The sequence below is a fragment of the Pseudophryne corroboree genome, chromosome 11, assembly GCF_028390025.1.
Source record: "Pseudophryne corroboree isolate aPseCor3 chromosome 11, aPseCor3.hap2, whole genome shotgun sequence".
In the NCBI taxonomy this organism is placed as follows: Eukaryota; Metazoa; Chordata; class Amphibia; order Anura; family Myobatrachidae; genus Pseudophryne; species Pseudophryne corroboree.
Window position 1 is genome coordinate 219,217,056 of NC_086454.1, and position 16,689 is coordinate 219,233,744.

The 16,689-nt window shown below is 44.4% G+C and overlaps 1 protein-coding gene across 2 annotated transcripts in view; it reads left to right on the forward strand.

Annotated features, from left to right (window-relative positions):
* SLC12A4 (solute carrier family 12 member 4) overlaps positions 1–16,689 on the forward strand; it is a 939,289-nt gene that overhangs the window by 874,212 nt on the left and 48,388 nt on the right. For both annotated transcript variants that reach the window (XM_063945258.1, XM_063945259.1), the window contains exons 22-23: positions 7,123–7,307; positions 15,335–15,468. In XM_063945258.1, coding sequence (XP_063801328.1) covers positions 7,123–7,307; positions 15,335–15,468 — 319 coding nt within the window. The remainder of the gene's footprint in view (positions 1–7,122; positions 7,308–15,334; positions 15,469–16,689) is intronic.

Consider the following 16,689-nt stretch of genomic DNA (forward strand, 5'->3'; position numbering starts at 1 on the left):
TCCTACAGGACACTTGAGTATTCTACCTGTCACTGCGACTGTTTAGTTAAGAAAGAGTGCATACTGTCAGGGTTTTGTGGTACAAACACCCTGTGATATACATCCAGTGCCTACTGTGTTTGTTATATCTATTGTTATCACATATAGCCATACTGAGTATTACTTTGTATTGCTAGTCCAGTGCAGTTTATGGTACATAATTACTGCGTGGTACGCTTGTGACTATATACGTGTGTGTGCATGTAGCTGCTGCATGGTTGCCTTATTAAAGGGTTATTAAGTGGGCTATTCCTATATTGCTATACCTGAGGGGGCCAAGTGTTTAATATAGGATTGTATCACAAGATATACTTTACTTGTGCTTTATAGTCACCATATAATCTATATCTCTTGAACTCACGGTCTGTACTACCTTAGGCTTGCTTTACTGAGAGTTCTTGATAGGTATAGTGCTGCTACACTTTGTACCTGGTTGCCCAATATTGTGCACATAGATATGTCTGCTACACGTGGCAACGAAGCTGGGGCTTCTCCCACACTGCATGGTAGTGAGGCCGCAGACGTGATGGAGGAAAATATGGCAGCTGAGAGTTCTGGTTCAGGGGGTTCCTTGCCCCCCAGTGGGTCGGTAGCACCTGGGGCTTCACAGGGCCCACCTTGGGCTACGTTTTCCACGCTGTTAAACACGCTTGTAACTAAATTGGCACCCCCTGTGGGACCACCTGTGCCGATGCAGCAGTTTATGGTCCCTGCTGTTAATCCGCCATGGGCAGATCAAATCCCCACTCAGTTACAGCATTTGAACCGGTCACTGACTAAATCAAGGTGTCACTCTCGTCCGCCTAAGACTAAGTCGTCTTCTAAACGGGCCATTACCTCCTCCCAATCCACTGCTATCCCAGACACTTCCCCTGAGGAGGACTGTGCATATAGTGATCCCACAGACACTGACACAGATGTTTCTGATGGGGAAGGGAAATCATTGGTGGATGTCCCGGATGTGATTGAAGCAATTAGGCTCATTCTTCAGGTGTCTGATGTTCCTGAGCCTGAGGCTGTCCCTAAAAAGCCGGATAGGTTTAAACGTAAGAAGGTGGTTAAACAAGTTTTATCTCATTCTCAACTCATGGGATAATCCGGGAACGGAATTCACACCGCGTAAGAGACTGTTGGCTCGCTGTCCTCTCTCTGCGAAGCTATGTAAAAAATTGGGAAACTCCTCCCCCTGTAGATTCTCATGTGGCACGTATAGTAGTTTCCTCTGCTCTGCCAGTAACTACCATCACCTCTCTGAAGGGACTGACGGACGGATGTGTGGAGGGTTGTTGAAAGCGATTTACACCCTACCGGGGGCTCTGCATAGGCCAACCACTGCAGCGACTTGGGCTGCTGAAGCTGTTGAGGCGTGGGCTCAGAAGCTAGCGGCGGAGTAACCTTCCAACGCATCTGAGCATGCTTGACAATGTCTCTCGTATATTACCACGGCTTCTCTGTACCTTAAGGAGGCGACCTCCAATGCCGGGGTGCTGGCGGCCAAGCTACTATTACGTCCGTCTTGGCCACACGTATCCTTTGGTTGAGATCCTGGTCGGTGGATATGGATTCCAAGAAAACCCTGGAGGTGCTTCCTTTCAAGGGAGACATTCTCCTTGGAGAAGTCCTCAATAAGATTGTGGCTGATCTGGCTACTGCTAAAACAGCTTGCCTACCTAGTACGGCTCCTTCCGCACAGAAGGCTAAAAGTACTTTCCTTTGGCCCTTTAGTCCTCCAGGAAAAGCAAAAGATCAGGCGTACCCAAAGCAAACTCTTGCTTCCAGACCTGCCAAGCCCAGACCGAAGCATGACTGGTCCGCCCGTCGGCCAGCTTCCAAAACTGACAAGCCTGCCGCATGACAGGGCAGGCCACCCTCTGGGGGATCCCAGGGTGGGGGGCCCGACTTCTAGGTTTTGCCCAGGAATGGTTGATGACCACTTCAGATACCTGGGTAAGGGATGTCGTCGCTCAAGGTTACGCCATACCCTTCAAGAGTCGTCCCTCTCATCGATTTGGCCTGACAGATGTGCCTCTGGATCGGGCAAAAGCAAACACTTTGCACTTGGTGGTACATTCTCTTCTGACCACAGGAGTGGTAGTCCAGGTACCTCTGGCTCAGAGGCGAGGGGTACTATTCACCACTGTACCTAGTCCCGAAACCGAACGGGTCCTCGTGGCCCATTCTCAATCTGCAGTCCTTGAACTTGCATGTGCGGATCTCCAAGTTCGTATGGAACCACTGCGCTCTATTGTTCTGGCCATGGAGCCCAGGGACTATATGGTCTCCCTGGACATACAGGATGCCTACCTACATATTCCTATTGCGGTATCTCATCGGCAGTACCTGAGGTTTGCGGTGGCCAACCTTCATTACCAATTTCGGGCATTACCCTTTGGTTTGACAACGGCTCCCCGAGTTTTCACCAAAGTAATGGCGGACATGATGGCTACACTCCGCCGTCAAGGGGTCAGGATCCTACCGAACTTGGACGATTTGTTGATCTGGCAAATTCCCCAGAACTTCTCCTGTGTCATCTCGATCTGACGGTCCAGTGCATGAAAGCCCACGGGTGGCTGATCAACTAGAAGAAATCCTCCCTGGTTCCTGCTCGGAGCATATTGCACCTGGGAGCGTTATTGGACACTCACAACCAACGGTTGTCCCTGTCTCAGGAGAAAGTCCTGAAGCTTCAGGACAGGATGCGATGCTTCCTTTCTCGTCTGCAAGTGTCAATACATTCGGCAATGCAAATGCTAGGTCTCATGGTGTCGGCTTTCGACATGGTGGGGTATGCTCAGTTCCACTCTCGCCCTCTGCAGAAGTTAATTCTGGCCAAGTGGGACGGCCTTCCTCACCGGATTAGATTTCACATGATCTCATTGTCTCCGGAGGTCCGCCTGTCACTGCGCTGGTGGCTGCAGGAGCAAAAATTGAGCAGAGGCCGTCCCTTTTGGATATCCGACTGGGTCTTTCTGAACGGATGCCAGTCTGAGAGGTTGGGTCACAGTGTTGGAACAACACTCTCTTTAAGGTTGGTGGACCAAGGAGTCTCTACTCCCGATAAATATTATGGAACTGCGGGCAGTGTTCAATGCGTTGACAATGGCCCAGCATCTACTACAGAACAGACCTGTTCAAGTACAATCGGACAACGCCACCACAGTGGCGTACATCATTCATTAAGGCGGCACTCGAAGCCGCATGGCAATGAGAGAAGTATCACGGATTCTTCAGTGGGCAGAACGCCATCTGACGGCCATATCCGCAGTGTTCATTCCGGGTGTCCTGCACTGGGAAGCGGACTATCTCAGTCATCAGGACATACACGCAGGAGAATGGAGCCTCCATCCGGTGGTGTTTCAACTTCTCTTGGACACGTGGGGCCTTCCAGATGTGGATCTGATGGCGTCTCGACACAATCACAAGGTTCTGGTCTTCGGAGCAGGACAAGGGATCCTCAAGCTGCATATGTGGACGCTCTGGCAATTCCATGGAACTTTCAGCTGCCGTACGTGTTTCCTCCAGTATCACTCCTGCCCAGAGTAATACAGAAGTTCAAGCAAGAAGGTGGAAACCTGCTTCTGGTCTCTCCAGTGTGGCCCAGACGGCACTGGTTCTCCGATCAACTGGGTCTCTCGTGGGATCATCCCCTTCTACTTCCACAACGACCAGACCTCCTTGTTCAGGGCCCTTGTGTTTACCAGGATTTGCCCATCTGGCTTTGACGGCATGGCCCTTGAGGGCCAAGGGTTTTTCTAAGGCGGTTGTTCAAACTATGTTGAAGGCCCGTAAGCCGTTTCTGCTCGGATCTACCATGGGGTTTGGAATGCTTACTTTACTTGGTGTGCGTCTCACAATCATGATGTTTTCCAGTATAGTACGGCCAAACTATTGGCCTTTCTACAACAAGGCCTGGACTAAGGCCTGCGTCTGGACTCCCTCAAGGTTCACATCTCTGCCTTGTCAGTTTGGTTTCAGAGAGAAATTGCCACCCTGCCTGATGTCCATACATTCACTCAGGGTGTGTTGAGGATTCAGCCTCATTATGTACCACCTGTGGCCCCTTGGGACTTGTCGGTGGTTTTGGAGGCCTTGCAAGAGTCTCCGTTTGAGCCTCTTGCCTCTGCTGATCTTAAGTGGCTTTTCCTTAAGGTCCTTTTCTTGCTGGCGATTGCTTCAGCTAGAAGAGTTTCGGACTTGGGTGCCTTATCCGGTAAGTTTCCCTATTTGATTTTTCATGTGACTGTGCGGTTCTTAGAACGCGGGAAGGTTATTTACCTAAGCTGGTGTCCTCCTGCCACCTTCACCAGGAAATTGTGGTTCCGGCCTTTAATTCTCCTGAGTTGTCTTCCAAAGAGTGGTCTTTGGATGTGATACGGGCTCTCCGTATCTTTGTGAAGAGAACGTCCCCCATTAGGAAATCTGATTGTCTTTTTATGTTGTTTGGTTTTCACAAACGTTGCTGGCCTGCTTCCAAGCAGACTTTGGCCAGATGGATTAGAATGGTGATTGCACATGCTTATGTACAGGCTGATCTACCAGCTCCTGCTACCATTAAAGCCCATTCTACTCGGATGGTTGGACCTTCTTGGGCGGCCCTCCATGGTGTGACCCTTGAACAATTGTGCAAGGTGGCTACGTGGTCCTCAGGGACAACGTTTATAGGTTCTATGCCTTCAATACCGCCGCTTCCCAGGATGCTTCCTTTGGACGCCGGGTTCTTGTGCCCGCTACAGTGCGTCCCCTCCCATAAGGAACTACTTTAGGACATCCCCAATGTTATTCCTTGTGGAGCCCAGTGTACCCCGCAGCAGAAAACAAGATTTATGTTAAGAACTTACCATTGTTAAATCTCTTTCTGCGAGGTACACTGGACTCCACAAGGCGCCCACCCTGACGCACTTAGCTTCTTTGGGTTGGTATTGGCATAGCCGCTGACACCCTCTCCCATGGTGAGTGTGTGGTGTAATTGGCTACGAGCGATTGTCGTCTCTGGTACCTGCTACTGCATTGGGCTGGTTAATGAAACTGAGCTCCTGTGCATGGAGGCGGGGTGTTATAGGAGTCGGTGCTATGCATCTTGGGAAGAAGGTCAAAGCTTTGAGCCTGTTGGTGCCTCGGATCAAGAACCTATTCTACACCCTGATGTTATTCCTTGTGGAACCCAGTGTACCTCGCAGAAAGAGATTTAACAACGGTAAGTTCTTACCATAAATCTCGTTTTTTGACGCTATGCAAATAGGACGCACAAGCTGTCTCTGCTGATTAAAATTATATGCAGCATGCCTATATACTCTGTGTCTGCAGTTTCAACTGCATACAAAATTGTACATTCTAGGAAAACACTATAACATATTATTTCATATGCATACAGTCACGGTCACACTGGCAGCAGCACTTAGCTTGAGGCACAGGTAAAGCTGTAAGTGAGAGGAGAATGGGATCCAAGCAATGTGGAGACGCAGAAGTCACAGGAAATCACTGTACTGTAGTTTGGGGAGCTGAAGGTCACAGCAGCACTGATACAGTACTTTGGAGCAAAGATTAGCTATTGAATGCAGAGAGAAAACCCACCAATACTTACACACGACATTGGAAACACATAAGAAATCTACAGACAAGCTGTATACCAGGGGCCAGGAGTTCCTTAATGTGACTAATTGATCTGGGAGTGTGCTGGTGCACAAGAAGGGTTTAAATAGGAGCTGCAGGTCTTGTATTGGCTGGAGAGTCAGCTTAGGTAAGGAGGCATTCTGACTGGAGGAGATGCAGTCAGCTGACAAGATCCAACGTGATGGCACCCATGCACTAGCTCCAAAATAAAAGAACAACTAGACAAACTGATATGTGGGACAGGTAAGTGATGAATCCCTTAGTGCATGAAATGGGTGTTGAAAGTCAGATTCCTGACAGAGGACAGCTGATACAAGAGAAGAGGCACATATCTGAAGGCAAGAGGGAGAGATGATATTTCCAAATCAGTTGACCTCCTCTGCACATCACAAATTGATCACACAGCACATAAGCACCTATGTGTGCCTGTAAATATACTATTACAGTCGATCATGCCCCACCTCATGCTAGCCAGCAAAAATACATGGGGTGTATTGATCTGCAGTAGCTGTAGCAAGATAACTAGTCCTGCAGGAGTCACAAAATCCAACGTATGCACTGCCCCAATAATGACAACTCCTCTGCACACTATGACATACCTGTCCCAGGGGTTGGGTTTCAACTTTTATGGACAGTTACATTTTCACATTCCTGGGACCAGGCCATGAGGGGTTTTCAGATATGGCTCCCATAAGTGATTTGCAGCTGTTCTGAGGGGGCTGATATTTGGATGACACTTTCCAGATCCACCTGTAATTGTGACTCAGGGTTGTCTAGTCGGTCAAATCCTGGAACAATGGAGACCTAATCAAGCTACCTAAGGGGTTGGGTCCTAGTGTTGGTCCTTGCAGTGTAACCCCTGATGTGCTTATTCCCTGCTATTCAGCTACCTGCTAATTTGGGCTTACTGTCTCTATGTTGGGACAGGATACTGCACACTTTTCAGGTAATGTGATCAGGGCCCTCCAAATAATTACCCATAATCCATCTGACAACACATTATCAATAACAAACTAAAAACCCACAACAATCCCTACAAGATAAACTATACATAGTTTCCATCATATGATGACCCATGGAATACAGTCCAGCATATTCAAGTACACGTACAGTATACTGTAGGTTACAGTTGACATGCATTAAAGCAATGTGTATAGAATTACTATACATAATTAAAAAGTACACCACATTACAAGCTCTATGTTTCTTTTATCCTCTCAAAGCACAACACTGCCAAATGTGTACTAATGTATAAATAAACGACCATTGCAAAGAAGTAATTAAGACTGTGCTTTTTTTGTGTTTACCTAATTGTTTCCAAAAGTCTCCTGTGACTCGTTTATCCTACTATCTCTGGATTGTAAATTTTGTAAGGCCTTTTGTCTTGTTCTGCTTATGTGTTAACAATAGTGGACAAGGTGTGCCAAAATAACTTCTGGTGATTTATATTTTTCATTTCATTTTTAATCTCAGGCCCAGTTAGTGAAGGACAGACATTCTATTGTTCGTTTGGACAGCTTGTATTCTGATGAAGAGGAGGAGCCTGAGATAGAACCAGTGAAAATTCACATGACCTGGACCAAAGACAAGTACAATGCTGAGAAGCGGGTGAAAAATAATGCACCAGAGCACTTCAGGGAACTTGTTAACATAAAACCGTAAGTTTGCATAGTTCACAATAGAGACTACTACATTTGAACATTTCAGAAATACAGTATACTGGCAGGGGTATGGCTTATTTATACTGGAGAAAGTAATTGTACAAATAGGGGGTAAAGATAGGTTTTGCAAAGAGTACTTCAAGGAATATATTGTGGCCCCTGTTGGGTGATATGGTTTTGGTTGAACTGTATCACTTCATTGATGTATAGAGTTGAGAAATATGCTCATTGCAAGATAGATACAAATTATTCTGTAACTACTTAATGAAATTACATGGAAAAATACAAAATATGAATTACAAAGCACATACAAATCACATTTGTACATAAGACAGATAGAAGGATCAATTCAACTTGGACTTGAAATTTAGCAATAACTACTGTATAAATGAATACTTTAAATATTGATTCAGCGGCATATTTATTAATTATCAGGTTTTAGAAAATAAATAGTACCCGAATGTATCAATATACACCTGCAGGGATAGGGGATCCAAAAGGATCCCATCATTGCGATGTGTTTCCTAAGCATGCGCTGTGTGCGCCCATTGTCGGGAAGTGTTCTGAATGAACTTTCTCCTGGTACTTTTTGAGAAATGTAGCACATAGCCCATTGTAGCATACTGACATCTCCAGATAGCATTATCTGCCAGAGCCAAAATCTGTACATCTGACAGTTTTCCTACCCCCTATGGGGGTTGTGGCTGCTATCGGAAATGGAGGGGCTGCATCCCACAGGCAGAGAAATCTGTCCAGGGAGCCAGCAGTGTGATCAGCTATGTGTGTCCAATGGAAACAAGCTGATCACTGTGAAAAAAATATATACATATTATATCATAATCACCTACCCAGCGACTGGTAATCAGGGGTTCTGTGTGGGCTGCCGGTCACAGATGCTCCCTGCTGCTCCTGTGACCTCCGGTGCAGTAAATTGATGCTGCAAGCAGCAGCTCACTTTACAGCACCGGAGGTCACAGAGCAGGGACCCTGATCACTGGCATCCCTCCAGTAGCTCCAACCATCGATCCTCCGGTGTTGGCAAGTATGATCAGGGTTGGGAGCATCGTGGTGCCGTGGAGGTCATCGTGACGGGGTGGCAGCGGCGGCGCATTTGCAGCACATAATCAGGGTATTTTTGTTGAAAAATTCTCAGATTTTGCTTCGGAGTGGCATCATAGGGACAGAGGTTTCTTGCAAGCTAGGTCCCTGCAATGCAATTATTGATACATCCATGCGATGTAATCAATAATTGCATTGCAGATTGGGTCGATTTTATGACATCACATCCACAATGGATCCTAAGCCTCAGCCTGTCAATTTGGGGGCTACAAGAAGTGTTGTTGGAGTCCCAAGGCCAGTACGTGCATCTTCCGACTCAGAATGACTGGCTTCGGCAGTGGAGATGAGGCAGCCATTTTCAGTAACCATAAGTTTACTCAGATGGCTGATGCTGCGACCGATGGTTGCTCTTGTGATCTGATGCTGTGTGAACTGTGTTCATCTCTGAATCAGCCCATATATCGCAAAGCAGTTCTATCAGCACTATTTTAAATTATAATGGTACAGTGATTACAACCCTCAAGTTCCATTATTACAGTGCCAAGTGGATAACATCCTTATGTATTCATGAATCTCCAGATATTGTGGTTTCATCAGAGGAATATTCAGAGTACACAGTAGCTGTGCCGCAGCTAATCAGATCCAAAGATATAATGAATCTGATTAGGAATAAACTATAATTGATTACCTTTCTTAGAAAACCGTTGACATTATATACTAATTAGATTAGATTATGCGATTACAAAGTTCAATTTAGCAGGCTGAAATCTGCTAATTCGACTCCACTGTATGCCAGCCACTCACTCCCTTCTTTAACATGTCTTTCTCTAATGTCACTTTTGCACTTGTCTCACCAATCCTAAAGAAACCCAATTGCTCTTCACCCAAGCTCTTTTGCCAGCGATGGCTCCATGACCAAGTATCTTAGTAACATAGTTTTTGAGGTTGAATAGAGACAAATTGCCCATCGTGTTCAACCTGTTTTAAGTTGTTGTGATGATTCTACATACTTGCTAAATAATGTTTTATGACTAGTTAGCTACTATAACTCATGTTACCCCCAGTTTTAAGCCTATTATCAATGAATTCCCCCAAATCTTTTTCCAACTCTGTTTCCCCTAGGCGTTCCCCATTTAATATCTAGGATGCAAGTTTGTTTTTAGTCCCAAAATGCATAACCTTGCATTTGTCTGTATTGAACCTCATTTTTCATTTAGACGCCCAGAGTTCAAGTTTTGATAGCTCATTCTGCAAGGACTCCACATCCAATTCTGAATTAATTACCTTACACAGTTTAGTATCATCTGCAAAGATTGACACTGTGCTTTCCAGGCCTATTTCTAGGTCATTGATAAATACGTTGAACAGTAGTGGTCCGAATACGGACCCTTGTGGTATTCCGCTGACTACTGGGGACAAGGTTGAGGACTTCCCATTGACCACTACTCGCTGTACCCTGCTATCCAACCAGCTGCTTATCCATGTGCAAATAGTTTTTCCTAGGCCAATCTCCTTTAATTTGATCATCAGTCTCCTGTGAGGAACTGTATTGAAGGCTTTTGCAGAATCTAGGAAGACCACATCCACTGCTTTTCCTTGATCAAGATTATTGCTCACTTCCTCGTAGAAGCTAATTAAGTTAATCTGACATGGCCTGTCCCTCACAAACCCATGTTGGTTCTTGCTAATAATACTAGCGGACTTTAGATACTCCTGTATGACGTCCCTTAGAATTCCTTCCAATATTTTCCCCACTATAGATGTTAAACTAACTGGTCTGTAGTTTCCCGGAAGATTTTTAGATCCCTTTTTAAATAATGGCACTACCTCAGCTATACGCCAATCCTTCGGTACCGTGCCTGATCTAATTGAACTATTGAAAATCAAGTATAGGGGTCGTGCTAGTTGTGAACTAAGCTCTATAAGAACCCTCGGGTGAAGTCCATCAGGACCAGGTGATTTACTAATCTTAATTTTGCTTAGTCTCTCCCGGACTACTTCGCTTAAACAAGTATCTAACCATGAATCATTACTGTCACAATTGTTATGCTCTACTCCCACCATCAGTTCTTTACTGGTGAATACTGATGAAAAGAATTTGTTCAGTATTTCCGCTTTTATTTCGTCATCATTTATCAATTCTCCTAATTCATCTTTTAATGGACCTATATTCTCCTTTTTTAACCTTTTACCGGTTATGTATTGAAAAAACTTTTTAGGATTGGTTTTACTCTTTATAGCGATTTGCTTTTCATTTTCCATTTTAGCTGCTCTTATTGCTTTTTTGTATTTCTTATTACACTCCTTGTAATACTTGAAAGATTTCCCCTTTCCATTAGATTTAAATGCTTTGAAAGCCTGCTTTTTTTAATCCATTTTTGCCTTAACCTTCTTGTTAAGCCACATCAGTTTGAGTTTAATACTCCTGCGTTTACTGCCCATGGGAATAAAGTTATGAATATTGCTATCCAGCAACCCTTTTAAAACATCCCACATTTCCGAAGTGTTCTTGTTATTAAACAGAACCTCCCACTCTGTCGCTAAGTGCACATCTAAGCATACTGAAATTAGCCTTCCTAAAGTTAAAAGTTTTGGTGGAACCCCTGTAGCTATGTTCCTTCTTGATGCTCTGTAATTGGTCTTCCACCCCCAACATTCCACTGAGAATGCCGTAACAAAAATGATCAATCTACATATACTGTAGCAACGTGTAAGGGTCACTTCTCCATACTCATAATTCTGGATATCTATTGATCGTCTTTCACCTTCACAGTTGTCCAAATCTCCAGTGTGAGCTGTACTTCTTCTCTTGTGTCAGCTTTTCTCCACTGGAATGTAAGCTCACACAAGTTTCCATATCCTCTGATTACTTGTCTGCATTGGAGATGGGATATCCATTGCACTGGGAGCTATTTAAAGCTTATAGATTGAGATTGTTATGGTCCCTACTGCAAATTCTCTCAATACCTACTGTTTGTACTAAGTTAGGGTGTTCTACCACAGACCTTAATTGTAGCATAAACAGAGAGAGGGAAAAGAATATATGTGCACCATATACAGACTTCTTTCCCATCTCCCTGTTTTTATATCTGCATTTTTATTGTCTTCCTTGTATATACTTCCTCTATGTATGCTCTGTTTTTTTTTGTTTTTTTTTCTGGCATTGCAGAACACTGGTGTCTTTCAAATCAATGAACATAACAATGTACACAGTAATTGTGTAGATATATCTGTCTACACAATGCATGCACAGTGGAAGCATGAACGCACTCCCTGATGGCTCCCACTGTGTAAGGGGGAATGGACAGCCTTAGGAGCAACGGGATTTGGGGGTGGAGCCGCATTGGAGGGGGGTGGGGTTAAACTCGTTATGTACATTTGCTTTAAAGTGTTTTTTTGAAATACTGTAAGAATGCGAGCTATGAATTTGTGATAATGGTGAAACCTCTGTTATGTTCTTTATTATTTCTCCTATAATTTTATTCTGTTTTCTTTTTGTCTTTGTTATTGCAATTTTGCTGCCAGAGAATAGAAAATTCTGTAAGTGTAAATCTTTATTTTCCAAAAAATGTGTACAGTATATGATTCCTTTAGCATTGAAGCTTGCCAAAATGCAGCATAGGAATTTAAAGAGTTTTCAGTGACAGACTATTAGTTTCATTTGCCTCTGAGACTTTATATTATTTTCTTTTTTTACCCCAAGTCACTGCACAAGGAAACATGTCTGGCCACCGAAAGGGAAAGTGGAGTTGGTGCTAATTATCCATGCCTGGTTTGTTGGAGGAGACTCGCTGGGGAAAGCCCCCCCCCCACCCCCCTCATCCCACACCACTCCCTTATCTGTCAGCAGCAGCCCCTTTCCCCAGCCCAGCACACAGTGATTTGTGCTGGGCTGCAGTGGAGCCCGGTGCCAAATACTTTTTTTCCATTATTATTCGCAATTAGGTCACACCCTGATAATTACCCAGGCCCTGAGAGCATGTTCCTATGGGGCCCTCTAATGCGCTAATCTGCCACGGACAGGTGGGCTACACATATTTCTATAGTCCGATCAGTTTAAGTCAGTTCAAACTACTGTATAGAACAATAAAAAAAATACACTAGGTGATGACTTCCTTCATTAAATATCAGCAATGGACTTTAGTGGAGCAATGCTCATTTGCCTAAATCAGTGTTTCACTAACCCAGTTCTCGTGGCCCACTCGCAGTGCAGACATTAGGGATATTCTTGCTTCACCACAATTAAGTAAATCTAGTTGATTGTATTAAGCCACCTGTGCTCATGCATATGTATTACCCAACTGTGTTACAGGATCTACCTTTAGTGTGGAATTGTCGCACCATATGGTGACAGTCCTTCAGTAATTTCGAAGGCCTCTGTTGGTGTTCCTCAATATCTCCAAAATAGAACAAACACACAGAACATTGTGTAATACTGATAATAATTCAGCTGGATACTGTATGTATGAAGTCAATGCCTTGTACCAGAAAGCACAGTCTACTGGGTGGTAGACAAACAGAGCCCAAGGGGTGGATCCTGCTGTCTTGGATGTATAATACACTGCTATTCAAGGATCTTGATAGCTGTTGCTCCAAGTGCCATGTACAGATGTGTCCACTTACATCTTTGCTTTTTTACAAATTTGGCACAACATGCAAAACACGGCTAAATCTCTGAGTCTGTGGCATGCAAAACTGTGCCATACATGGCGGGATATAGCAAAGATGTATTGTGGACACATCTGTAAGTTAAAAACAAAACTCTCCATAGTGTAAAACCGTAGGTACATTTATTAAAACACAAACATATAAAACACTTCTACCAAAAGATAATGTCTACTATCACAGGTAGACACAAAAAGCATAACAATCAAGTGCTGGAATAAAGAAGATGGGACTCCTACCAGATGGCGATATCCACTGTAAGTCAGTAGACATACAAGCATGATTTACAGTATAGGGGGATTTCAGCCATCCCTGGATGTCATCCTCAAATTAAGACTTGTATATCTTATTACAACTAATATGAGTGGACTACAGGTGCAAGTGTAACCCTAATGGATAAATATATACTAGAGGTAACAGCTATTATGCTATGTATGCAGTCAAAATGCAGATGCCCGGCAAAATGCGGCATAGCGGGCACATTCATACGCAACCCACAACATGTGTTCGCGGGAAGCTGTGCTCCCACTACTCAGTACTTTTTGTCATTGTTGGTTGCCAGCGATAGTGGGAGAGAGCGTGTGCATAATCCCTTGAACATTAGCAGACAATGGACTGCGGGAGGTGCAGCATGTGCATCGTGGCAATGCTACGGCAAACAATCTTCCGCAGCAACAAACTATGAGGACGCATGTGTATATGTGAACCTGAAAATACATTTAAAATGAACATGCAGGCATTCAAAAATACTATATAATAGATATTTTTACAGATATATTTGACATAGGCCTCAACATGGGTAGGGACACCCAGGGTCTGGGGTACCACACATGACTATCCTTAATACCTGGATAGAGTGGGCCATGAGATTTAGGTTTGGGAAATACTGGCCTAAATGATCAGCTTTTTGTACTTTTAAAGCCTTTTACAGTAGATATGATATAGGGGTACAGTATATTCAATTGAAGTCGAATCCATTCCGACATGCATTTGTCGGAATGGATCCGACAAGGACAATTCAATGGCCATCTCAACTTAAAAAAAAAGTCGTATTGAGATGAGGAAGCCGAGAGGAGGAGGGGGGGAGAGCAGCGGGGAGTCGGGGGAGAGCAGCGGCTACAGCAGCGTAGCGCCGTAGCAGGAGGATGTGGCACTGCCACCAGACCTCACGGCAGCGTCCACCTGGCTCCAGCAAGTGGGACCTCGCTTGCTGGAGCCGGGTGGATACTGTCGTGAGCGGCGGCAGTGCCCCATCCTCCTCCTGCGCTGTGCTGTAGCCATTGCTTTCCCCCGTCTCCCCGTGGCTCTCTCCGTCTCCTCCTCTCAGGTCCCTCATCTCAATCCCTGTCGGATCTGGCCCCATTTCCGACAGAAGCACGCAGATCGGCAGCTATTCCGCTGATCCACGTGCTTTCCGACAAGTCGAATTCCCCGACTTGTCGGATAATTTTAGGGTATACTGAATAGGTCGGAACACCTTCCTACCTAAAAAAGTCGAAAACTGACGTCTTTCCGACAGACGGCAGCTTTTGACTGCAATTGAATACACCCCATAGGGTATGCAGATCAGAGGCTTAACTGTGTGAGGAAACAGAGTATGTGGGCGCCCTCTTTCCGTTCAGTGTTCAGCAACACTATTCAATTAAATTAAGTGACAGCCGCCGCAATCTCTTCTGTGGCCGACTCCACTCCCCCACTAGTCCCTACACCTTTAAAGGTGTTACACCCAGGATTAGAACCAACAACCTATTACACTGGAAGCAGGCACCTTACTGATTCCTGTATAGGAAGCATGAGAATTCTAACTATATGAAGATACGTGTCTGACAATTACACGTAACTTAATTTAGTTAGAATTCTCATTCTTCCTATACAGGAGCAAATATCTTCATCAGTAAGGTGTCTGCTTTCAGTGTAACAGGGCTTGGGTTCTAATCCTGGGTATGACACTTGTAAAATAATTGTCAGAGATGTAATCAGCATTGTGACTGACTGAGCAGATCTATGTAGTGTGTGGCTGCACACTACATAGATCTGCCTAGTTGCAATAATTTGGAGTAACAGTTATAAGCAGCTTCATATAATTAGAATCTGCAGCTTTTCTACACAGGAGCAAATAGCTTGATCAGTAAGATGCCTGCTTTCCGTGTAACAGGTCATGGGTTCTAATCCTGTCTATGAATGCTAAGAAATGTGTGATTTAAAATAAATGACAATGACATTTCTGTTACATTTATACATGTTAAAAATTGTATCTTCACATTCAATTCCAAATTAATGTCATTATTCTGTCTTTTTAGCAACCATTCTAATGTTCGGAGGATGCACACCGCAGTGAAGCTGAATGAGGTTATAGTGACCAGATCACATGATGCCAAATTAGTATTACTCAACATGCCAGGGCCCCCTAAAAACACAGATGGAGATGAAAATTGTATCCTTTTCAGAAAGCAAAAGGTTATGAAATGAAACGCCTCAAAATATGTATAATTTTTCTATGGACATCTGTGTAAGCGCAGATGAGCAAACTGTTACTGTACATCTTTTAGTGTAACACTGAATTATTTTCTAGGCATATTGTACTGTTTTATAGGAGTTTTTCTTTGTGATTTATTAATTTAATTTTATGTTGTGCTGGTAACCAGATACTGAGCATTATTTCTAGTAGATGGTCATCATACTTACAGATGCTAAAAATGCTGCAATCATGATCATCAGAAAAAACTATTTGAGAGCTTCAGATACAGGGGTTCCTTGCAGGACTGGTTCTTGTTCAGATAGTAATAAATTAGTAAAATATTTACGTCACATACAGATACAGACGCTAATCGTGGCTCCATCTGTGCTGGGCAGGCGTGCCTACTGCTGTGTCCGGGGCGCGCATGCGTCCATGATGCACCCGCCCCCCATTTACTTGAATGGGAGCGTCTCAGTGTGCTCCTGGCGTGACTAGGCAGATGGATCGCCTAGTCACGCCGGGAGCTCTCATCTGCAATGGAGCCGCCTCAGATGAGCGCGGCTCCATCTGTAACATACATGACCCTGGAATTGAAGGGGTATGGAACATTTTCTAAAATCTCCACATACTCTTGTAGAAAAAAAACTACTACAGGAAACTTCATCCACATTGGTGTTTTTAATAGAGATGTGCAAGTTAGGTTTTCTGAAAACCAAACCCACCCGAATTTTGCATATCTGAGTAATCCCAAACCCGGGCTTGGATTTTCCCAACAGTCTCAGAATACAAAATGAGGCAAAACTGTGTTGAATCTCACATGTTCCTCCCTCGTGGTTCAAGTGCCATTTCACACAGGATGTCAGAGGGTTAGTGTGGGTTGTGGGCTGCAGCACTAAGTCAGTGCCAGTGAAGGGCTGTGGGGTGAACTGCTGTGGGCTGCCTGCAGCGCTAAGAAGACTATTAGTGAAGAGTTGTGGGATACGAGCACTACTATGTACGAGCACTACTATGGCTGTGTCAGACTGAAAGGCTGTGGCATGCAGCACTAAGAACACTTGCAGTGAAGGACTGTGGGGTGCAACAAAGCATTACTATGGCAGACTGTAAAGGGACGTGGGCTGCCTGCAGCACTAAGAACGCTGTCAGTGAAGAGCTGTAGGGTGCAAGCATTACTGTGGCTGTGTTAGACTGTGAAGG